This window comes from Rattus norvegicus, chromosome 15 (genome assembly GCF_021556685.1).
Source record: "Rattus norvegicus strain SHRSP/BbbUtx chromosome 15, alternate assembly SHRSP_T2T, whole genome shotgun sequence".
Classification (NCBI taxonomy): Eukaryota; Metazoa; Chordata; class Mammalia; order Rodentia; family Muridae; genus Rattus; species Rattus norvegicus.
Genome location: NC_141548.1, coordinates 60,389,585 through 60,413,100, shown reverse-complemented (window position 1 = coordinate 60,413,100; position 23,516 = coordinate 60,389,585). Strand labels below are relative to the sequence as shown.

Below are 23,516 nucleotides of genomic sequence, written 5' to 3'. Positions count from 1 at the left end.
ACTGTCCGTCTCTATGCAGTGGAAGGCCTGGGGAAGCATCAGGGAGCGAAGGGCAGGGAAAGCAAGAGCTCTGCAGTGAGGAAACCAGTGGTCTTCAAGTTCTAGCCTCTCCTGATATGTTCTAGTCCCTTACAGGACAGTGCCCGAGGGGCCCATCTGGAATTAGCTCGCCTGCATCTGGTCTGATGCTGTACTTCTCTAAAAACCTTTCTTATAAACAGTCCTCCAACACGCTACTTAACCAAGTCCCCAAGTGGGTTTCTGGTTCCTCCCCGCCACAAACCGTGAAATGCAATGTGCATCATTCGACTGCGGCTTGACAGCGCCGAGGGTGAACAGGGCTTATGGTAATTTTTTAAAAATGTCAATTTATCATTGGGAACAAAAGGCCATCTTTGAAGGCAATAAGACGGCAAGGCGTAGATGTATTGGAAAGAAGGCTGCCTTTCATTGTGCCAAGAAGTTTGGTTTTGGTGACATTTAATAAAAGTCAGGCACTCTGTGCAGCATCATGTATTTGGCATGCAGGGCAGACCAGCTAAGTCTGCACCATGCCTTTTGCCAGCGAATGTTGGACCATTTCCCCAGGAAACCACAAGGGTATTATTGTGCTTTCTTAAGTATTCCAACAGGATCTGTTCACTAGATAGAAAAAATGCCCGCTTCAGCTCAGCCAGCATTTGCTGAGCTCGCCGTCTGCTGAGCCCTGGTGTGGGGGAAATGTGGACAGAGGAGGCTTTGAAGACAGGAAGGTTCCAGAAAATGTGAAGTGCTAACACATGGAAGTGAGAGAGGTGTGTGCAGTCGGCTGCACTGAGCGAGCCCAATCCACGGTGCCCAGGCTGTTCTCAAGCTCACCGTGGAAGCTGCAGCATCCAAGGGGCTGAAACCGCCCTGGTTTATGGGAGTCTGTACCACAGAGCCCGGCATGCAGCAGGGCAGAAGCAAAGCCAGACCCCCCATTTGTAAGACAGGATGGCTTTTGTTTTCCTGAGATACACTTTCGGTTGTTTTTTCTGCCTTTTATGAGTATTCTGGGCAGAGGAAAACCATGGATGCCTTCTGTTAGTGTGTTTACGTTACGGGAAGGGTTTCTTGGCCTGGCCTTTTGGGTAGTCCCAGAGGTACTTATTGTCTGGCTATAAATTCCATATATCATGCAGCATGGTAACTATAGCAAGTAACCATCCACATACACTTACATACAGTCAGTCTTCCTGTGTGTCCAGGAGTTAACCATCCACACACACTTACATACAGTCAGTCTTCCTGTGTGTCCAGGGAGTTAACCATCCACATACACTTACATACAGCCAGTCTTCCTGTGTGTCCAGGAGTTAACCATCCACACACACTTACATACAGTCAGTCTTCCTGTGTGTCCAGGAGTTAACCATCCACAGACACTTACATACAGCCAGTCTTCCTGTGTGTCCAGGAGTTAACCGTCCACACACACTTACATACAGTCAGTCTTCCTGTGTGTCCAGGAGTTAACCATCCACACACACTTACATACAGTCAGTCTTCCTGTGTGTCCAGGAGTTAACCGTCCACACACACTTACATACAGTCAGTCTTCCTGTGTGTCCAGGAGTTAACCGTCCACACACACTTACATACAGTCAGTCTTCCTGTGTGTCCAGGAGTTAACTGTCCACACACACTTACATACAGTCAGTCTTCCTGTGTGTCCAGGGAGTTAACCGTCCACACACACTTACATACAGTCAGTCTTCCTGTGTGTCCAGGAGTTAACCATCCACACACACTTACATACAGTCAGTCTTCCTGTGTGTCCAGGAGTTAACCATCCACATACACTTACATACAGTCAGTCTTCCTGTGTGTCCAGGAGTTAACCATCCACACACACTTACATACAGTCAGTTTTCCTGTGTGTCCAGGGAGTTAACCATCCACACACACTTACATACAGTCAGTCTTCCTGTGTGTCCAGGGAGCTTCCCCTACATGCCTCTCCAGTGAGAGATATACACACACATCTATATGTAGACATATATCTATGCATATATATATATATATATACACACACATGTCTAAATATATACTCATGTGAGTTATTGAAGTTTATTTATAGGGATATCTATGTATATATGTATGTATGTTTGTATGCATATGCATATGACAGTCTCTTTATGTCTGTGGTAGTTGGAATGAGGATGGTCCCATAGGCTCATATATTTTCAAGTTAGGTCCTCAGTTGGGGAGAAGGATTAGGAGGCGTGGCCTTGCTGGAGGAAGTATGTCACTAGGGTGGGCTTTGAGGTTTCAAACATCCATGTCAGACCCAGTGTGTCTCTCTCTCTCTGCTTGATGCCAGATCATGATGTAGAGCTCTCTCCTACTGCTCCAGGGCCACGCCTGTCTGCTTCCTACTATCTGATCACAGATTAACTGTGCACAAGCCTCCAAGGTAAATACTCTCTCTGTAAGAGTTGCCTTGGTCATAGTGTCTCGTCACAGTGACAGAACAGTGCCTGTTTACACGCCAAATAGACACACATTACATACAGACGAGTACACTTTCTGCTATGCTAGGGCATTCACTATTCTTTATTTTTGGCAATATTTGGGATTGAACATGGGGATCGTGCATGCCAGGCAAGTGTTTAACAACTGAGCTATTACCCCACTGAGCTATATTTACTATTTTGAGTATGATTTGAAATGACATGATGAGATTGGGCTGGGGATCTTATAGATTTTATAGATTAAGTACTTAATCTATAAAATACTGTTTAACCAATTAGTGGGAAAATCAATTTGGTAATTACTTATTTTATAAAAACAATTAAAATTATAAAGTTTTGTCTGACAAACCTTAGAGCATTGAGTTCCCTCAAAACTATGGTTGCTTGTCTAAACAAGCCAGAGTGTTTGCAGCCCAAGTGTGACAGTAGCTGCTTCAGGGTAGAACTCTAGACCATCTTACCTGCCCTCCCCAGCCCCTAGGAATGAAGTTCAAGAAACAACACACGCCAGTTATTAGATCTGCTCTCTGCTGTGGCAATACTCACCTGGCTGCCTGATCCCCCAAAGAGCCGATAAAAATGGCAAAGGCATTTACTTGAGGATTGCTTGTGAGGATCTGGGCAAAGCGGGCTGGGTTTATTCCATATCGGGACAGATTCGCATCACTCAATATGATGACGAAGTACTCATCAGCTTCCTCTGTGGTAATGTCCTTGATGGCATGTTCCGTCCCCTCGAGTGTGTGGTCCCCACTCATGCAGAACTGAGAGTGGGCATGCATTGTCTGAGGTAAGAGTTGGGCACAGAAACCACAGGTGAGCAACTCCTTTTCAACAACCACGACGGTCGGTCTATTGGCAGACTACCTGCCTTTTGATTACGTACTGGAGACAACATGGCACACGGACAGTTCTATAGGGATGACTTTCCTTAGACACAGGCATTGCTCCCAAATGTCCACAACTGACACTTTTACAACTCAACATTCGATTTAAAGTAAGAAAATATGTAACTGGTACTATCTGGAAGAGAGGTACAGTGCAGGAGAATAAGAAGGGATGGGCTGAGTTTCCAGCACACAAGTTAATCCGATGCTAATCACTGTTTTCGGTGGCAAAGGAGGAAACCTGTTTTAAGATCATGGTATCTTCTGCAGGTTTAAGTGAGACTGAATTTATCACTCAAAATTACAACAAAAATATAAAATTTGAAATACAGAGTGCCTTGAAAGGGGCCATTGTTTACCTTTCTACTGAGCCTGTGTGATTATGGAATTCTGATCTCAGATGTCCAAACCTAATAAAACAATGAGTACTCTGAAAACATTTAGAGAACACAACAGTAGAGGGTGGAAACAGGGCTTTAAGCAAGGAAGGTGGTTTCTATTTGTCCCCTGAGATATTTGTTGCTTCTTCAGGGAATCCTAGTTTCTATCTAATCTGATAGAAAATCTCACAATGTGGAAGGAACAATGTATTTACCTTCAGAATTTCTAGTCTCTGCTTATTGTTCTTAGGGATCTTGTTAACTGGAACGAGCTTGATATTGTAGCCATCTCCCGAGTGTCCAGCAATGTCGTACTATTCGGAAGAGAGTTGGAGAGGTCAGAAGTCGGTGAGTAACACAATGGTCTTCGGTCTAGAGATCCCCAACTCTGGACTGTTCCAAGTTGATCAATATTTGGTCATAAAAGGATGCAAAAGGCAAATGATTTTGGATTCATTCTGTTTGGGTCCACCGTCCTCTGAGACCTCTGTCCCCTGGAAAGAGGTGGGAAGTGTGAAGGGGACTTTGGTGGCTGTCCCAGATTCCATGTGTACGTTTCAAGGGAGACTTAGTAGGAAACGCACATAGTGTTGGGCAGACCTCACAGGGGCTCTCAGGATTCCAGCTGCCTCATGCAAGCTCTCTGCCCTCTCCCCATAATTGTGGTCAAGTCTGGTAAACATAATGGGGAAATCACATATGATCACATTAACTTCCATGACAAAAAGGATCCGGCTGATGTAATTTAACTCACAGTCAAGGAAACTTAATCAAAAGAGAAGTTATCCAGTGGGTCTGATCTAATCACACAGAGCTCCTTTTAAAGGCTCTCTCTTGGCTGCTGATGGAAGGGGAGATCTGACATGAGGGAGTTAACTATGGCATAGATAGATGAGACCATGGACACGAGTGTCAGTGGCTCCCAAAAGCTGAGAGTCAGCAGGAAATTAGGGACCTCTGTCACCATTCCAAGCAATTCAATTCTGTCCCCAACAGAGAACAACCTATTTCTATTTGTAAAAGTGAAACATACTCAAAGAAACTAAAGTGTAGAAAAGGCAAAATGTATCCACACTTATGTTCAGGTCAGCTCGGAAGATACTCTCTGACAGAAGCTGTTGGCAATCAGTTCCTCCTGACAGACATGCCAGGGTGCATAGTGACAGCAAACACACCGGCATCAGCATAATGGCCTGATACTGACCATGTGACTGAATAATCTGCTTTTCCACTTGTTAATATATGGCATGTAGCTTTCAATTTAGGAAGCACCTTTTCACCCCCATCTCCTGGGCACACGAAGTACTGACTGTTGAGAGGAGCCCAGTGTTAGAGTCAGGTGTCCCGCTACAAAATCCAAAGAGAAGCCAGAGGGAAACAGTCTGGGAGAGTCAGTCTCTCTGAACCCTTCTACCTCTATTAGAGATATTTTGTAATTCCACAAAGGCTGGGACACTGGGGCAACTGAGGTATCTGCATGGGAAATACTGCATGTTTGGGGGTGAAGATCCAGGGACATTTGGGATACCTGCCAATGCAGTACTCACAACAGCTCTTCTCCAGCCCCTCCTGCATGCCCCGCACTGGGTGCTATGGGACAGGGCAAGCGAGCCTTTGCCCATCTGCACCTTTGCAGATGATAGACAGGTTCTGACGTGTTGATCTCTGCACGCTCAGTTTCTGTGCATGTTTACGGTAGACACAGATGCTCTCGGGGAGCCTGGGGTAAAAAGCAGCCTGTCTTTGTGTGGGGGCGACATTCTTTTACAGTCCAGAAACCAGAACACCGTTCTCCTAAGCCAGATCAGAAGTACAATAGAACATAACTGAGACGGCCATGTCTGAAATGGGAGGTAGAAATAATTCTGGTGAAAGTGCCCCCCCACACCCCCATTTAAACAGGACGAGGGCAGGGCCATCGAGGAAAGATGGACTGCACTGTGGCTGTGCCCACACTGTGCACTGAGGAGGCTAGGAGGGAAGACGGAGCTCTCATCCCCAGGAGGAGCAGTGTTCTCAGAGTCACCGTGTGACGTGGCCGGGACATTAAAAAAAAGGCTTAACCTTTTAAATCTCCTTCCTGCCTTGCAGTGATGCTAGTTTAGATGGCCTCTAAAGGTGCCTGCTTGTCATCACTTCTCCTCTCTGACAGAGGGATAATATCTGTTCAGCCGCTTCCCAGGGTCATAGGGGTGGACAGCGCTGTCCACTTAGTGATGAAGATGGTCAGGACTTGCTTCCCCTCCTCACATGCCAGCATCCTCACACGGGTCATCTTAGGTCCCTGAACCAGCTCTGCTGTAGGAAAGGCTGACACTCCGAGGGGCTGTCAGCCTTCCTAAGATTTAGTGTTGTCTCTAAATTCATCTATTAATTCAAGTTACCACAGAGAAGTAATGAGTCCTCAAGCTAGTCCTATATCTATTCTTAATTTTTTTGGGGGGGCTAATATTTCCACATCAGTTACTGAGTCAATTCTGATGGTCTCAGCAAACTTTGTGCAGTGTTTTGGGGAGTCCTATCTGGGGGTAAACAAATATATGCAAAGCGTAATAGCGTGACTGGTCTCCATATTTAAACTCAAAGAACATTCCTAAGGCATTGGGACAGGAGTAATTACAGATACTCAGCTAAGCGTGTCTCTGTGAGTCATATCTTTCTAAAGCCTTCTGGGAAGTAACAGAGTCTTCCTGACTGTGGGGCGGCGTATTAAGAGGGGGAGATGGTAATGAAACGTTTTTACTTTTGAATGAATGTTTGGAAATACTGACTTGGCATAAGTTTGGAAATATGTAAAACAGATCCAAGGAATAGGGACAGAACAAGTAAGACTATCCCCAATGGGGGCCACCAGGGGGTCACAAGCCCTGGCATTGCACATTTAGCAGTGTGACCTTGGGCCAAGTACTTCACCTCTTTGAACCCTGGCTTTCTCATCTGTAGGCTGATGTTGGTGAAGAGAATGCCCAGACCCAAGGCTCTGTGACAATCTAATGGAGTGAAAAGCTGGCTTCTCGTAGTTTGAGGAGCACACATATATTGTGTCTGGTCTTCATCTGTTGTTTCATACGTGGGAAGTGAGGACCCTCAACACCATCTACTGAGGGAAAGTCCTCGAAGTTGGTGAGAAGCAAGAGTTCAGCGTGGTTCTAGAAAAGTGGGTTTCTTTTCCATCTTCGGTTTTTGCAGATGCGAGGACAGAACCTAGGGTCCTGCGTAGGCTAAGAGGTCTGGTTAGAACTTATTGTTAACCTAGGCGGAGAGCCTCTGCTGAATGAAGGGTTGCCTAGATCAGCCTGGTATTCGGCCATGTCTGTGAGACACTGTCCTGACTGAGGAGAGAGGAGCCTGCCCACTGTAGATGGTGCTACATGTAGTCAGGCGGATGGACCTGGCCGTATGGAAAGGCTGAGCCTAGGCCACTGAGTCTCACTGCTCTGTGGTGTCTGTCCTGACTCCCTCTGTGGATAGTGACTGGGAAAGCCACATAATCTTTTACTCCCTAAAGCTTTTGCTCACACTCTTTACCACCAAGGCTGCATCCCCAGCTCTTTCTTGGCAATGGAATAAACTGCACGATGTCCACTTTATGCACACTGTGCAGTTAAGTGGCATTGTTTGGGTAGTGCTGGGCAAGTGGGGTGCCCCACCCCACACACTCCCCACAGGGTTCCCTTCATACTGTTTGCCTGACTTACATACTTCATGGAAACAATTAAACATTTTACATTATTGTCTCTCCAAAGCCCAACTTCTGAGTGAGAGAATAAACCCATTTTCTGGTACCATTGTTTGGATGTTTAGTGGAAAAACAGTCTTTGAAAGAACTGTCAGGACATTAAGAGCTTTTGAAAAGGAAGTCTACTTTAAGGAGCTTGGAGAAAAGAACACACAGGATGAAGCAAAGGAGAAATTCCCTAACTGAAATCAGTTGCCTAAGAGCTGTGTGACCAGCAGAAGCGGTGCTGGTCTCCAGCCTGGCGGAGTTGCTGCTGGCTGTCTGTGAATTGTGCTGTTCTGGGAATGTGTGAAGTCAGGTGGCTGAACACTCTGAGGTACTTTAAAGGCTTAGCAAGCGTCATGCGCTAAATCAGGTTTCTGCCTCAGTGACGCTCATGCTTGAGGGTCCCTGTGGTTTGGTGTGGGTGGTGGTGAGGACTGTAAGTGAGCCTCCCCCTGCAGACTGTATGACCCACGAGGCAGCACAGCTCTAGTCAAACACAACATAAGCAGATGCCGAGAGGGATGGGTAGTGCGCAGACCACCTCACCAGCAGGCACTTCTGAAGGCTGCAGAACACAGGTGAACTGTAGGAAGACTGAATTAAGGACTGTCTGGAACTCAGGGGGAGCTTTAGATCACACTGCCAGTTCCCAAAGACACTGAGCGATGCCACGCTGGGTACCCCACCAACCGTCATCTATCTGCCCAGGAGATACTTTTTGAGTATCTGCAGTCTCTCAGCAGTTGCTGCTGGACCTTATCCTTCTTTCACAGTCAAGAAACTGAGTGTGTGGCTGACTGGTTGAGATAGCAATGATATAGGGATATCCCAATATTTCTACAAAGAAACCAAAATGCATGCGTGTAGTTGGAGTGAGGCTGAGCCTCAGTCCTAATCCTCCTCCTCTGTACTGCATGTGCCTGCTCCTCTTGTACCCTAATTAGAAGCAGGAAAAGCTCTCATGGAATATGTGACTCCATCACTCCTCTGTCCTCTACAGAGGGGGTCTGGGAAGCCCAAGCCAATCAACTCTCAAGATGTATGGTGGGGTGGCAGCAATATGGCGGTCTCCAATAAGCATGAGAAGAAGGCCTGGAGAGAGCTTCTGAGGGGAGGCTGGGGCAGGTTCAGACCCAAACGCTTATGGACATATGCTGACCCCTGGCTGTCTAGCCACCCATTGGCCAAAGTGGTTTAAATAAACATTTTTTATAAAAAAAAAAAATCTGGATGCAATCACATGAGATCCAGGAGGGTCAAGAGATGGGAAGGCTGAATGGCCGCCTCAGTGCAGAGAGCGCAGGCCTGCTGCTTTGTTTGCCCCAGCAGGGGTGTGCTCTAAAAGGCTGATCACCTCTGCCTCCCACAGGAGGAAGTGCTGTGTCTTATAAGCAGTGCAACGCTACTCAGAAACTTCCCAGATTCCCCTTGCCCTGTCCTCACCCTGCCAGAGTGAGTCTTTGATTGGGGCTCTGGGATTTCTGGCAGCTACAGTAGAGCCAAGACGACTCTTACATAACTCCACAGGGTTCGGGGGCCACAAGGGAGAGCATTCCTGTTGTGAAGGGAAGCAGAGCGCTTCCTTATGGTCAGCGTGTGTTATATGCATTTACCCCTGTACTGTGCAGAGCCTTGCAGCCCCACCAGCAGTCACAGCGGGATGCTGCGCACTCCTCACCACTGAGCTCTGAAAGGCCATTCTCCCTGGGACTTAGGCAGGAACCCGGGAGAGCCAGTGGGCTGCACCCTTCACAAGGAGCCTAAGGAAAATGGCAGTCAACTTGTCTCTTGCTTTTGCTTAATGTAGACTATACTCATAAGCAGAGGTCCAGGCGACCTTAAATGGCAATTGATTTGAGACTGTCTGTTCCCCAAGGGTTGTTCTATTCAGTACAGACTCCAGAGTTTGCACAGTGTGTGCAGATACTGTGTCTCTCTCCGGCATGTGTTGGTGGTCAGGTTATCTGCTGTGATGCCGGTGTTTTCTTTGGACAATCACAAGCAGGTGAGTTGACTCCTATTGGCTGGCAACACAGTAGAACGTGCGTTCTCTCCCTATCCACAGACATCTGGGATGAGGGACTTGATAGCAAACTCCACAATGACAAGCTGGAAACGGTTTGAACAGAAGGCGGCTTCCTCTTGGGGGAACCGTCCTGTCAGCTGCAGTGTGTATCACTGTCTGCTCACTGTTCATGAGGACAGGGAAGGGAATCAGCACAGGATGCTGTGTATGACCACAGCAGGGGACGGGATGTCAGTGCTCAGAGGCACGAGAGGGGGATGCCCAGGAAAATGAGAACAGGTCCAGTGTTCCCAGGAAGTGCTGTGGTTTAACATCACACGACTTGTATGTTAGGTGCTTTTCTAGTGAGGATAGAGGTTATTGGACCCTTCCATTGTGTTACTATTAGATGAAGCAGCGGCCATGTTCCCTGCTGGTGAGAGGGGGTGCCTGGTTCTCTGGGTGGGGTCTACACCTACCTTTCCAGGGCTGACCCTAAGTGACCAATAAAGCTCTAGATGGCCAGCTCTGGCCTTACCTTGAATTTCTCCTCATAGTTCTCAAAGGCCTCCATGACCATGCACACTGCCTCCATCGAGCGCTCCAGCCGGCGATCCACCCCGTTGAAGCGGTACATGCTGCCAGAGACATCTACCACCAGGCGTAGGCGCTTGGGCTTCTGTTGTGGGCTGCCCAGCTGAAGATGGGAATGGCAGAAGACCATGGTCAGCTGGTTCTCGCCCAGGCTCTGCTGTGCCAGTCTAAGGTGGGCAGATCTGACTCAGGCTCAGCCTGGACAGGGCTGTCCCAGAGGCTGGGGGCGATGACTATACCCATAGCAGATGTTAGGCTGGCTGTTGGGAGCACATGGAAAAGAGCTGCCTCTGGAATACGGTGGTAAAGTTGCTGCCTGGAGGTTTACAACTTAAAGATAATGCATTTTAGAAATACCAGCCTGGGAGGCTAAGGCCCCGTGTCCTTTGCTCTATGTGCCAGCACACCCCACCCCACCCCGCCCCGGAGAGAGTGTGGCTGGAGGAAAAGCTTCATTTGTTCTGTCGTGCAGTCACTTGAAGGTCATTTTTCACCTAGGCTGAAGAAATGCCAGACTGCTAAAACACAGTTAGTTATGTGAGAGGGGGTCTGGCCAAGAGCTTAAGTATTTTCAGAACGTCTCGACTCTTTAGAGCTTTTAGGGTTTCTTCTGGTGGGTGAACTTTTTTCTTTTCTTGGCAGTCAAAATGGTGCTGATCTGCTGTCTGGCAAAAATTACTGATTAAAATGTGAAATCTTAAGAGATCAGCTTGGGGTCCAGATCTGCCAATGTGACTTTTTTTTAAAGTCAGTAACAATAAATAAGAAAAATTCCAGATTATTCTATTATTATATACTTGCTGGTGTGCATGAAAGATGATAAGCAGAACTAATAATTTCAAGAAAACACTCTAGAGGGTGGTAGGGTGGCTCATGAGATGGCTTGGTGGGTAAGGGACTTGCCTTGGAGCCTGATGACTGAGTTCCATTCCCAGGACTACATGGGGGAAGGAGAGAACTGACCCCTCCTGTGTGAGTGTGTGTGTATGTGTACATACACATATATGTATATATATATGTAAATAATTTAAGGTATCATGGATGCTTAGAGAATAATAGTAGGAAGTAAATTTTCTACATTCCTTTAAAAACGTTAAGTGTGCCCCAATTAGAAGCATCATGGCACACATATGTGCATGTCTAGCTCACAGATGTGTCCAAACACTTGCTGACCACAGTGAGTCAGTAGAGAGAGCAGCTGTTGACTCGTGGCAGTGACACAGAAATAAGATCTCCCAAATCACCCCCAGATCCACTGAGTAAACTTACAGAGTGTGGCACTGCTGCACTCCCTCACTGCGCCCTGGTTCCCAGGGGTCGCTCACAGTTTTGATTATTCTGGGCAACAGGAAACCCCAAAGTTCACTCAGATTCTCTAGTTGACTGTGTTGCCACAGCCTGATGAATACTTACTACAATTAGTATAACTTAGGAGAGAACTCCGGTTTCCTAAAAACTGAAGGCAGTTGATGGACACAGATGTACCCACTCTGCAACTGGGGAGCGGGCCTGTAGGTGGTCGCATAGGTAGCTCTTGACTACCGGCTGCTGCAGGGCTGGTGGTCAGGGTTTGTTCTTGGTCTCTTCTCTGAGGCGGCTGGCCTAAGACCATAGCACCATGAACTACCCTTTTCTGTTCTATAAACTAGCATCTATAAACCAGGTTTTAGTATTTATTCCCCTGCTTTGCCTGCCAAACCTTAGGCCACAGTCTGAACCCTGTTCTTAACTCCTCTGGATTTGCTTAAAGCTTACCCTACCTTTGTGAAGGAGCTTGGCCCTGCTTTGTTGTTTTGAGAAAGGGTGTCTTTATGTAGCCTGGATGTCCTGGACCTCACTTTGTACCTCAGGCTGGTCTCAATCTCTCCGACTCTTGGGTGTCTGGATTAGAAGACTGTATGCCTGGCGCTCGCATTGCCTGTTCTATCTTTTTCTGTTATGTGCGTGTGCTCCATGTCTTGATGAGACTTTTTTTAAAAAAAAAATTATGTCTTCCATAATGCTTTCTGTAGTTGCATATTTTTGGGTTAATGGTGTTTTGACACAACTTATGAACTCTCTACAGAGGGCTGAACTATGTGGATCTGAGGCTCAGGGTTCCCCATTATTTACCTGTGGTTCCAGATCACCTCGACGTTTGTAGATGGCCTTTTCTCCAGCCAGCCCATCAATGATCTTGGCATCGTCTAGCTCTCCGGTAGCTTGGTGTCTTAGCCACTGCCTTTCTTTGCCTTTAGCCTGCAATGTCACAAACAAACGCACGTGAAACTTTACATGGTTGGTGCTACAGTTCTTTGACACACTTCTTGCATGAATAACAGGAAGCATAGTGGGATCCCGACAGTAAGTGAGGTCTCTCTCTGCCTCTGAGAAAGGCCTTTGCAGTGTGGGTTCTCGGTTGAAATTGTTTTACCACATGGAACAACACAAAGAACTCGCACGGAGGACGTATGAACAGGAAGGCAGTATGCAAATGAACCCCCAGGGAAAGGTCAACGTCTGGAAATGTAATGATGACGTATTTCTTATGGGTTTTCTGTCACAGTGATCCTAGAAGATTTATTAGGTAACAAAATAATCAGCTTGAACTTGTTAACGGAGACAGAGTCTGTGAGCTGGTCTTCAGCGCTCTCCCTTCTGGATGGGAATTTTGATACTCAAGTTCCTGAGACTTCGTGTGCAAACTGAAACAGCTGGGAGGATGGGAGCAGTCTGCCATGCACGGCTCTCTGCTTTTCCAGATCCGGAAAGCATCTGAATGCTTCGGAAGGAACTTCCACAGCACGCTTTGCCGTGGGAACTTACAACTATGCCAGGTGGCCCAAGCAGACAGGTAAAGGATAAAGAACTCTGAGCTGGATAGTTTTATGTCAGCTTGATACAAGCTAAAGCCATCTGAGAGGAAGAGACCCAAACAAATGCCGCTGTAAGACGAGGCTGGAGACAGTCTGCAGGGTATCTTCCTAGTGATTGACTCGGGAGGCCCATCCCGTTGTGGGTGGTACCATCCCTGGGCTGGTAGAAAGCAGGCTGAGCAAGCCAAGGGAAGCAAGCCAGCAAGCAGCATCCTTCCATGTCCTCAGCATCAAGTTCCCGCCCTGTGTCAGTTTCTGCCTCAACAATGATGTAGAAGTATAAGGCTAGCCAACCCTTTCCTCTATTTGTCGCTTCTGTCACATCAACAGAAACCCTGACTAAGACAAACTCTAACATCCCAAGGAAGGCACGTGCTTGTGAGAGCCCATGACTGCAGTTACATTAGGATCTAGGCTAACAGAGCTTTGGGAATGCAAACCAGATTTTAAGACACACTCTCCCAGAAATATAAAAAAATGGGGAAGAATGGAACTAGAACTTGAGGATTTTATATTTCCTTTATGGTAACAGGAGGGGATTTAAATTTAGTTTTCTATAGCTCTGGCAGGCATTAAAAATTCACTACAAGAATCCAGCATGGTAGGGAGTGAGCTCATGCCTGGCTAGCATGGTCACGTAGCAGCTAACAGGGCGGGTGGGGAATCCTCAGGGTCATCATTTTTGATTTATGAAAATTAGTGAATAAATGCTTAACAATGAGGCATCTAACATGGCATACAATTTTATACCAGTACAAATCCCACAGTCTTCCTGAACCCGGCTTAAGAATTCAACCTCTGTACCATTTTGATGACAGCAACTATGTCCTCATTTACTTTTTCTTTATTTTCCTAGTGGTTGATCTCAGGGGAGTCAGTCCTCGGCAGTGACTCCAGGAAGACTGTGGCATTACCAACCAGTCACCAGAATGGAGGAGCCGAGTCCCAGCTGTCTGACCTCTGACCCAGTGGGAGGGAGGCTAGAAGGTTGTGTTTGCCCACCGTCCACCACTGGTAATATATACTTACATGATCCGAGCTTTGTGCCAGGATGCCCTATTTCCGTGCATTCGTGGAATTATTGTAGGGATATACGTGTGGGTCAACTGCCCACCAGAATTAAAATATTCGTGTTGGTGATCTGCAGGTTTTCTTTATCATATTTATATTAATATATAATTATTCACATAATTTTGATAAAGGAATGATAATCCAAATATATAAAATTCTCTTAAAACCCAAGTTCTAAAATGTCAAAAATGGGTAAAGCCTATGGGCAAACCTGCTATTGTTGTTTAGCCGAGTGGACATATTGTCAAACACATTCTTTATGTTTACAGTCCGGTTAGTGCTGGTGCTGCCTTGGTCAGACAGCTTCTCACTGGTGGTGGCAGTGAATGCAGAGGCACTGTTGAATGTTTACTGTGCATGGGCCATCTATATTGGCTCAGGGAAGACCAGGTACAGTAGAGAGAGCTGAAAGGACACCTGAGCTAAAGGACGGGTGGGCGATGAAAGGACACAGCCATTTTTGTGCATGCACAGACTGACAGCAGCTACCGCTACCTGCAGAGAATATACCCAAGATGATGGGGCTTTCAACACCCCTCGTGGTGGGAGCAGGGCTTGCGGGTCCACCTCTATCCTGAGGAGCGACTAGCAGCTAGTGCTGTGGGTATTTCATGGTATTTCATTATTCTTCAGTGCTATACCCACTGGCAAGTTGCTCATGCTCCAGTCACTGTCACATAAGCCGCCCTCAGTAAACTCAGGGGGTCTCTAAGACAAGACACAAAGCAGGACGGAACTTGTTGAGAGGAAGGAGTTCAGAGGAAGTGTGTGGGGTATCATCAAAATACATTATACACATGACTCTCAAAGAAAAAGTCTTTTTAAAGGCAAGAACAGTATCAGTGTGCTTTCTTTGCTATGATGCCTGTACAAGTGAAAACACGTCCAATGTTCTACATCATTAGATTAAGACAGCTATAAGATATCATTCTGTGCTTCAGAATGGCCAGGATCCAAAACGCTGATGTCACCGAGCGTGGGCGAGGAAGGGCTGAGTGGACACTCATTGCCCGTGGGGATGCTGCAGCCCCCGTGAAGATAGTCTCTTGCAAAACAAAACTCATGCTTAGGATCCAGCAACCGCATGCCTTGGTATTTACACAGTAGGAAACATGCATCTACACAAAAGATGTATACATGATGTTTTTGCATTAACTGCAAAATCTTGGAAGCAACTGAGATACAAATGGATAAACTGTGGTAAATTCTGGCAATGGAATATTATTCAGCATCAGAAGAAATGGACTGTCAAGTCTGTAGTGACCTTGCTGTAGTAAAGTGACTAGAACACTGTGCTTTGTTGCTTTATACATTACCATACGGGGCTGGAGAGATGGTTAGAGCACCTAGTGCTCTTGCAGACAACTCAAGTTTGGCTTCCAGCATGCACACTTGCTCACAGCAACCCGTAATTCCAGCTCCAGGGGATCTGATGCCCACTTCTGACCTGGACAAGGACTGCACTTACATCCGTAAACCACACACACACACACACATAACTATAAAAATCTTAGAAAAATTAGTACAGTAATGACTGCTACAGGGGCGCCATATTTAAGAAAATTTAAAATCTCATTAAAAAAGACCTTTATTGTGAGGTACCCCTCAAGACCACAGAGTGGTCTTCTGTGGGAGTTATGTCAAGTCCATTTCTGACAGAATGAGACCCAGAACTTGTAACAGTGGACAAGAAATTAATCCCTAGCTGTGGGTGCCGTGGACCTTGGATAGACAGGAAGTGGCGCAGTGATGGAGCGGTGTGAGTCACGTGGTTCCGTGGAGGCTTGGTACACAGACGCAGCAGCAGAGAGCATTTTATTTCTGCTAATAATTATGACACGATAAAAGTGTGCCTGCTTAGACATGGGTTATTGTTACTGCACTTGATAGGGAAGTTATTTTCTTCTTAGAATATTGTAATTGTTATCTTTGGTCATCACACAAGACTCTGGAGAGTTTGGTCTTAATTTTCTCATGCTGCCATTTTTTCCTATGATGATTATATCCCAAAGCATTCTGTAGCACAAAGACGGTTTCCCTAAAATATGTCAAGAAAAGAATAGGACTTTGGGGCTGGCAAGATGGCTAATCCGGTAAAACTACTTGCCATCAAGCCTGAAAACTTGACTTCAATCCCTGCGACCTGCTTGGAGAACTGACTCCAGAAAGTTGTCCTCTGACATCCACATGCACTGTATGCATGTATCCCCACCCCCCAATAATAAGCAAATGCAATAAAAACAGCTCTGCCTGAAGGCCCAGCTACAGCACTTCCAGATCTCACATTTTCTCCATGTATTCTAATGGCCCTAAGATACGAGACACAGACAGCACTTGGTGCTGCCATAGTCAGTAATACTCTCAGGGCCCACACATGCAGGCCTTCTTCAGCTCAGTGCACCCTTTTCGCTGGATGCTTCTCTCGAGTTAGGATTGTTTTTAAATTTTATCCTCACTAGTTCTTCAATGTTCGCTTCTGTCCACTTTCCCAAGTTTTCATGGGATCCCCTGTGGTCTGCACTTCAGGCTGGGTCAAGCCTGTTCTACTTCTTGAGCAGACTTAAGTCCGGGGACTGGATTTTGTTTGATTGCTCTTTCCATCTTTCCTTACTACGTTTGACCCCTTTATCAGCTCTGCTTTGATTCCTTTAAATCTCTGTCTTACTTCACATAGGAGACATTTCTAATGAGAACAAAAAGAAGCCATGCTAGCCCGGCTGCCACTCCCATGTCCTGGCTTGTCATTCCATGTAGTCCTTCATCTGCCCTGTTGCATTTTTTTCTTGTGTTCTTGTTCTCAGATGACGAAGTTATTCAGGAACAGAGCAGCCGGGCCACTCTTGCATGCATGTTCTTTCCTCTTAATTACTATCAGGACCCTTAAGGAATTTAAGCTGGCGTTGGTTGAATTCAGGCTATACCATCACCTCAAAAGCTGTAAGAAAGGACCTGAAGCTGTGGCTAGTCCTGGCAGGAGAACTGCATCTCCACAGTGCTTCATGCTGTGTTTGGAAGAGCCACTGCAATGGGGCCGACTTTCAATGTCTGGTAGTGCTGATCTGATTTTTGTCTTAGTTACAGACCAAGCAACTTATAAAATAAAATATTAATTTAGGGTTCTCAGTTGTAGAGGGTGAGTCTATGACATCATGGTGGGGAGCATGGCAGGCAGGAGGCAGGCAGGCAGGAGGCAGGCAGGCAGGGAGGCAGGCAGGCAGGAGGCAGGCAGGCAGGCAGCAGGCAGGCAGACAGCAGGCAGGCAGGCAGCAGGCAGGCAGGCAGGCAGGCAGGAGGCAGGCAGCAGGCAGGCAGGCAGGCAGGCAGGAGGCAGGCAGGCAGGCAGCAGGCAGGCAGGTAGGCAGGAGGCAGGCAGGCAGGCAGGAGGCAGGCAGGCAGGCAGGCAGGCAGGCAGGCAGGCAGGCAGGCAGCAGGCAGGCAGGCAGGCAGCAGGCAGGCAGGCAGGCAGGCAGGAGGCAGGCAGCAGGCAGGCAGGCAGGCAGGCAGGAGGCAGGCAGGCAGGCAGCAGGCAGGCAGGCAGGCAGGAGGCAGGCAGGCAGGCAGGCAGGCAGGAGGCAGGCAGGCAGGCAGGCAGGCAGGCAGCAGGCAGGCAGGCAGCAGGCAGGCAGGCAGGCAGGCAGGCAGCAGGCAGGCAGGCAGGCAGCAGGCAGGCAGGCAGGCAGGCAGGCAGGCAGGCAGCAGGCAGGTAGGCAGGCAGCAGGCAGACAACTGTGCTGGGGGCAGTAGCTGAGAGCTTACATCTTGATCCACAAGTAGGAAGCAGAGAACAAGCTAACTGGGAATGGCATGGGGTTTTTGAAACCACAAAGCCCATCCCCAGTGACACACCTCTCCAACAAGGCCACACCTCCTAATCCTTCCTAAACAGTTCCACCAACTGGAGATTAAGCATTGAAATATGTGAGCCATTGTCATTCAAAGCCCTGGGGCTGGGCTGGCCTCTTTATTATCTTATCTTTCTGCTTGCTGCAGTCTCTGCATACGTCAGCCTTTCTCCTCTCCCTCCTCTTCAGTGCTGCAGTGCTCCCTGTGCTGCTAGGCAGGGACAAAACAAGGGTTAAGTGATGTGCTTCTCCCCAGCTCCAGTTAGGTTTGACACACTTGCTAGCAATGCTATTTTTCAGAAAGGCTTTTAAAATTGTCTTTGGCATAAGTTCCAGTACATTATACTTGGTAGAAATTCTTCAAAATTTCTTGTATGTCATTAGCACTGCCCACAATTCATTTCTCTTACTCAGCTTTTAGGAACTTTATTGCCCTTCCACTTTCCCCTCTGCTCAGGTGTCTGCAGAGCAGCTCAGGACCTCTCCGTGGTGGCTCTAACCCACTTGGTGGGAGCTGCTGAGCTCCTCAGTGGCTGATGGGGCACTCGGGTCTTCAGTAGGGAACTTCTGCATGAGCACAGATGGCAGCTGCACCAATCTGCCACCTCAGGCTGAGCAGCAGTGAACTCAAGGGCTGGCATGGTCCATTCGCCCTGAAATTCCTCCTTGGTCACAGCCTTCTCAACAGCAGCCTGCTCCTCCTTCTCACCCCCCCCCCCCCAGGTCTCTGTAGAGAAGTCATCAGATGTAACCTCCCACTGGTCTTCATGGGATATAGTGCTATGTGTGTGGAATCCTTCCCAGGCCCGCATCCCCTATGTCAGACCCACTGAGTGAGTCCCTGGGAATGGCAATACCCATGTAGTGCAGAGGAGTCTGTTTTACACAGAGCAGTGGTGGGCAGGTTGACACAACACGCCTCTGTGAGGGGGTGGCGGTCAGTCTTGGGATCACTCACCACCAGAAGCCAGACTCACTGAAGGCTGCTTGGATCTGGTTACTGAAGGTCCCTAAGCAGCAAGCAATGGGAATGGCTCCAATGGTAGTAGCAAGCTTCAGCATGGCTCGCTGGCCGGTGCTCCTGGCGATGACATCAGCAGGGTTCTCGATGGCAACCACAGCCCAAGTTGAAATCAACAGCCTCTCCTTCAGATTTATGATGTAGATACCATTACCTTTCCTTTCCCAGATGTACTGCTCCATTTGAAGTCAGGGTTGGTGCCACCTAAGAGGGTGCCTTTGGCAAGGAATTTGAGGACATCCTCCTCTTTCATTGCAAGATATCAAGAGTTCTAGACAGACACTGTGCACACTTCCCTTTACGTTACAATGGGAATGAAGAACCTGTCCCTGGGCAGCACAGAAAGGCTCTACAATATACTTCTTAGTAAAATAGGAAAAATAGCTTTGTACTTTTCAACCACTTTAGTGTCACTCCTTTCTCTGTTGCTGTGCTAAAATACTCTGACTAAAACAGCGTATGGGAGAAAGGGTTTGCTCTGTCTCTCAGGTCAAGGATGCAGTCCATCAAAACATGGGGCCATATGGTAGTAGCTTGGAGCAGCTGGTCACACACAGCCCTAGTCAGGCAATGACTACTTGAGGCTGCCTAGCTCAGTGTCTCCGCTCATCAAGCTCAGGATCCCAGACAGGAGCAGTGCCACTCACAGCGGGTGAAGTCCCCCGTAGGTGTGCCCAGAGGCTTGCCTCTTAGATGACTTGAGGACCAGTCAAGTTGACCATCAAGATTAACCACACCTGGCAAGGTAACCTGGTTCCAAGGTTACCTAGGTTCTGCAGCCTGGTAAGATAGCCAGTGTTCAGTACCCTGGAAATCAGTGCTCTCTCTGGCTTGTACACAAGGTTGGCACTGTACTGACAGATGAGGTGCAGATGTGCTAAGAAAGGACATCTTAGCTTTTTGCTGGCTTCCCTTAAATGCAGACATTTTTAAACTTTCCCCTTCTGTGTGGTTTAAATATGCTTGGCCCAGAGAGTGGGACTATTATTAGGTGTGGCCTTGATGGAGGAAGTGTGTCACTTTGGGCATGGGCTTTGAGACCCTCCTCCTAGCTGCCTGAGGATACTCAGTCTGTTCCTGGCTTCCTTTGGATGAAGATGCAGAACTCTCAGTTTCTTTTTTTTTTTTTTTTTTTGGTTCTTTTTTTCGGAGCTGGGGATCGAACCCAGGGCCTTGCGCTTCCTAGGTAAGCGCTCTACCACTGAGCTAAATCCCCAGCCCCTCTCAGTTTCTTTTATACCATGCCTGCCTGGATGCTGCCATGCTCCTGCCTTGATGATAACAGACTGAACCTCTGGACCTGTAAGCCAGCCTCAATTAAATGTTGTCCTTTATAAGACTTGAATTGATCATGGTGTCTGTTCACAGCAATAAAACCCTAACCAAGACACCTTTCTTCTCTCTTGACTTGGGCTACTCCAGTACAAGCAACAGCAGAACCACAGAACCACAGACACAGACATCCTTAGGGACATGCAGCTCCAAGCTGACCCAACTCTGTTCCTGAACACTGGCTTACATATTAAAACCTTTAAATGCCATGTCTGCACTGTTGTTCAGGTATCCCAGGAATGAGAACACACCAGCATCCAGGGGGAAACAGCTACCTTCTTCGCAAGTCTTTCCTCTCAAGTCCCCTACTCCTTGTTTTCCAGGGTTCCCTCAGGCACTGTCCTCCTGTCCATCCTCTGAACCCGAGCTTGTCTCATTCTCCTGTGTATTATTCAGATTACTTCATGGTTTGGTTCCTGGCTTCCGTCTTTCTCTCTGAGTCCTCCTTCCAGATGGCTGTGCCACACACATTCTGAAGACAGAATGGCACCAGTCTATTCCAGGCACCTCAGCGGTGACACAATACAGCCAGTCTTGCTCTCTTTAGTGTTTTCTTCGGCCTCCAGGCCTACGCCCCAGACACCAAGCCTGAGTCATTCTGGACTCTGTGTTCTTCTCCATACAGCCTCGTGGCCAAGTAAATCCTATCTACAGGTGTTTCTTCTGTCTATATGATGGCTTCAAAAACTGCTTTCAGTCTGCAGACATTTGTTACTGGTCAGTGACGTCACAGGTCACAGAGAATGACGGAAAGCATTTAGAAACTAGCACAGCAATTGGACAAAGACATCTGGTATTTGTATCTTTTTGTTCATTTGGTTTTCAAGACAGTGTTCCTCTGTGTAATGGCCCTGGTTGTCCTGGAATTTGCTCTATAGACCAGGCTGACCTTGAGCTCACAGAGATCCGCCTGTCTCTGCCTCCTGAGTGCTGGGTTAAAGGTGTGTGCGACCACTGTCCAGCCATGGTGTTCATATCTTATAGCTAAGACAAACAGGAGCCTGAAGCTAGGAGCTGCTGTGTGTGCCTCAGGACTGAGGAGGCAGAGGTGGGAAGATGGCAATTCTGAGGTCAGCCTGAGTCTCAAAGTTTCTGACCCCCCCCCCCCAGGAGCCTGTATTTTGTATTCCGTTTTAATAACATTTCCCAGTAATTTCATTACTATTGGATATTATAACAGCATAATAGTCCACGTTGAATGGAATCAAGTCTGTGTGGGCCTAAAGCTGAGCTCTGGAGAGCCATCTTGATCATTTCTGACCACACTGTGTACACTCAGTGAGGAAACGCCCATGGTTACAGCTATTACACAGCAATGTCAAAACAGCTGGAGAGTTTTAGTTACAGTTACACAGCATTCGCTGAAGACTGCAGGAAGGGACCAACCCAAAATCTTCTTGCTTTGGCCACAATCTGCAGTTTTATAGCTTACATGAGGACTCATCTATTCTTGCCCAGTAACTATGGCCAAGATAAGCAGCCTCAGAACTATGACTTGAGGATTAGAAAACCCACCCAAAATAATTCCCCTATGGCTTAAAGATTCAGTAAGGGAACATGGGCAAATGTTGTGCCGGCATCTGGCTGATGGTACAAAACGTATTATGGTCATGAATGAGAACTGCCCTTGGGATGGGCAACAGGGTTGAGGAAGATGACAAGGACCTGGCAGATAACAGGAGCCTGATTTGGGCTCAGACACCTGCTTCATTGGCCACACAACCCAGGAAACTGCACTGTTTGTGTAGTCTTAAATTTCCTTCTTATAAAATGGGGGCAAAATATCTATATTCCATGAGCATGGGAAGATTGTGATGACCATCTCAGCTAGACTTTGAAATCAGGTATCTGGTCAACCATTTGAGAAGCTCACTCCTCTGGACAGTAAACTTTAGCTCTTTAAACATGAAGACCTAGGCTAGAGAGATGGCTCAGCAGTTGAGACTCTTGGTGCTTCTCCAGAAGCCAGTTCTGTTCCCACATGAGGTGACACACAACTGCCTAAATTCTATCTCCAAGGGATCCAATGCCCTCTTCTGGTCTCTCTGCACACTGCATACACATGGCATTCACTCATACAGATACACATATTAAAAAAAATACTGATAAAAATGAAGCCTCAGAGTTTTGGGTTAAAACGGAAGATTAAAACTGCATCCCACACTCCAATATCTAACAAAACATAATAAATATTCCTTTAAAAGAACAGTAATGAATACAAAGAGTGAACAGAAGGGAACCAAAGTCAAGAACTCCATGGGAAGCATATGTAAGACTTCAGTGCAGGCTGGGGCTCCCTTCCCCTAAAATGATCATTCAGTTTCTGGACAAATATTCTGATTTCATGTGTAATTTAGGGAATAGACTGGACAGAAATTATAGTCTTTACTTAGGAAATATTGAAGTATCTTAATATTTTAAAAATTTGTACCAGTGCCCACTGGTCCTCAGGGACTGAGAACCTTGTAAAACAGCCAAGAGGTGGGGCAATACAGGGTTAGAGGAGGGCAGGAAGAGGAGGTGGCAGGGGACACAGAGAAAGCACACCCTGCCTGACCCAACCTGTTCTTCAGTGGCAGTAAAATGATTTAAGGGGAGAGAGAGTTCTATTTGTGAACTTCCAGGAGAGGTGAGATATACACAGATCTTCCCTGAGGGGAGTCAGGAAGTCACTGTCTGGGAGGGTCACTGGTAAAATTACTGCTTCCTGGACAGGAAGAGAAAGGTGAGGTCAGATATTTTCCCTGGGAGAACTTCCCTAAGACAATCACAGGGTTGAGTTCACAGCCTTGCGTGTTGATCTTGAAATGACTTTCTGGTTGGCTGACTAGTGCTCAGCTAACTTTCTCCAGCAGTTTTGGTGTAAGTCCAGATTTTCCCAAGTCCTCTGTGCCCACAGAGAAAGGTTACCTGTAGATTATCCAGGATGACTCGGAGGGCATGCACCTGTCGCTGGACAGCACGTGAAAACCGCTCATAGGTTGCGGCATCGTACTCACTCATTTGGATCTCCTTTAGTCTGAAACCAGAGGGGTAAGATGACACCGCTTAAGCCACGTTCGTGTGAGCCTCTTTACACTTGCTTACACACTGACAGGACCTCTAACAACTCCTTGGTGACTTTGTACTACTTTGAGAAGAAAAACCAAGAAATGATGTCACCAGTGATGCCCCTAGATTCAAAGGACGGTAATGCTCAAAGTCCACTGCTAATTGATGAACAAACTGCCCCCCAGGACAAAGGGAAAGCCCCAACCGTACATCATATATGATGACATCTCTCATGTAAACGGTCCTACCAGGTGGCTCA

The 23,516-nt window shown here is 47.2% G+C and overlaps 1 protein-coding gene and 2 long non-coding RNA genes across 7 annotated transcripts in view; 2 read left to right on the top strand and 1 right to left on the bottom strand.

The window, feature by feature from the left end:
* Vwa8 (von Willebrand factor A domain containing 8) overlaps nt 1–23,516 on the bottom strand; it is a 324,101-nt gene that overhangs the window by 1,322 nt on the left and 299,263 nt on the right. For both annotated transcript variants that reach the window (NM_001427283.1, XM_087585390.1), the window contains 5 exons: nt 23,117–23,225; nt 12,198–12,323; nt 10,030–10,188; nt 3,978–4,076; nt 3,042–3,280 (listed from right to left, as the gene is read on the bottom strand). In NM_001427283.1, the coding sequence (NP_001414212.1) occupies nt 3,042–3,280; nt 3,978–4,076; nt 10,030–10,188; nt 12,198–12,323; nt 23,117–23,225 (732 nt within the window). The remainder of the gene's footprint in view (nt 1–3,041; nt 3,281–3,977; nt 4,077–10,029; nt 10,189–12,197; nt 12,324–23,116; nt 23,226–23,516) is intronic.
* Nucleotides 10,049–23,516, top strand: part of LOC134482158 (uncharacterized) — a 39,783-nt gene continuing 26,315 nt past the window's right edge. For 2 of the 4 annotated variants that reach the window (XR_015639002.1, XR_015638999.1), the window contains exons 1-3: nt 10,049–10,257; nt 12,631–12,918; nt 13,797–13,954. This is a non-coding gene — a long non-coding RNA (uncharacterized LOC134482158). Of the gene's footprint in view, nt 10,258–12,630; nt 12,919–13,796; nt 13,995–23,516 lie in introns of those variants that run through there. The other 2 variants (XR_015639001.1, XR_015639003.1) reach the window with 2 other exon arrangements.
* On the top strand, nt 16,808–21,050 carry LOC148001070 (uncharacterized). The gene is made up of 3 exons (XR_015639004.1): nt 16,808–17,365; nt 17,512–19,985; nt 20,103–21,050. It is a non-coding gene; the product is annotated as an uncharacterized LOC148001070 (long non-coding RNA).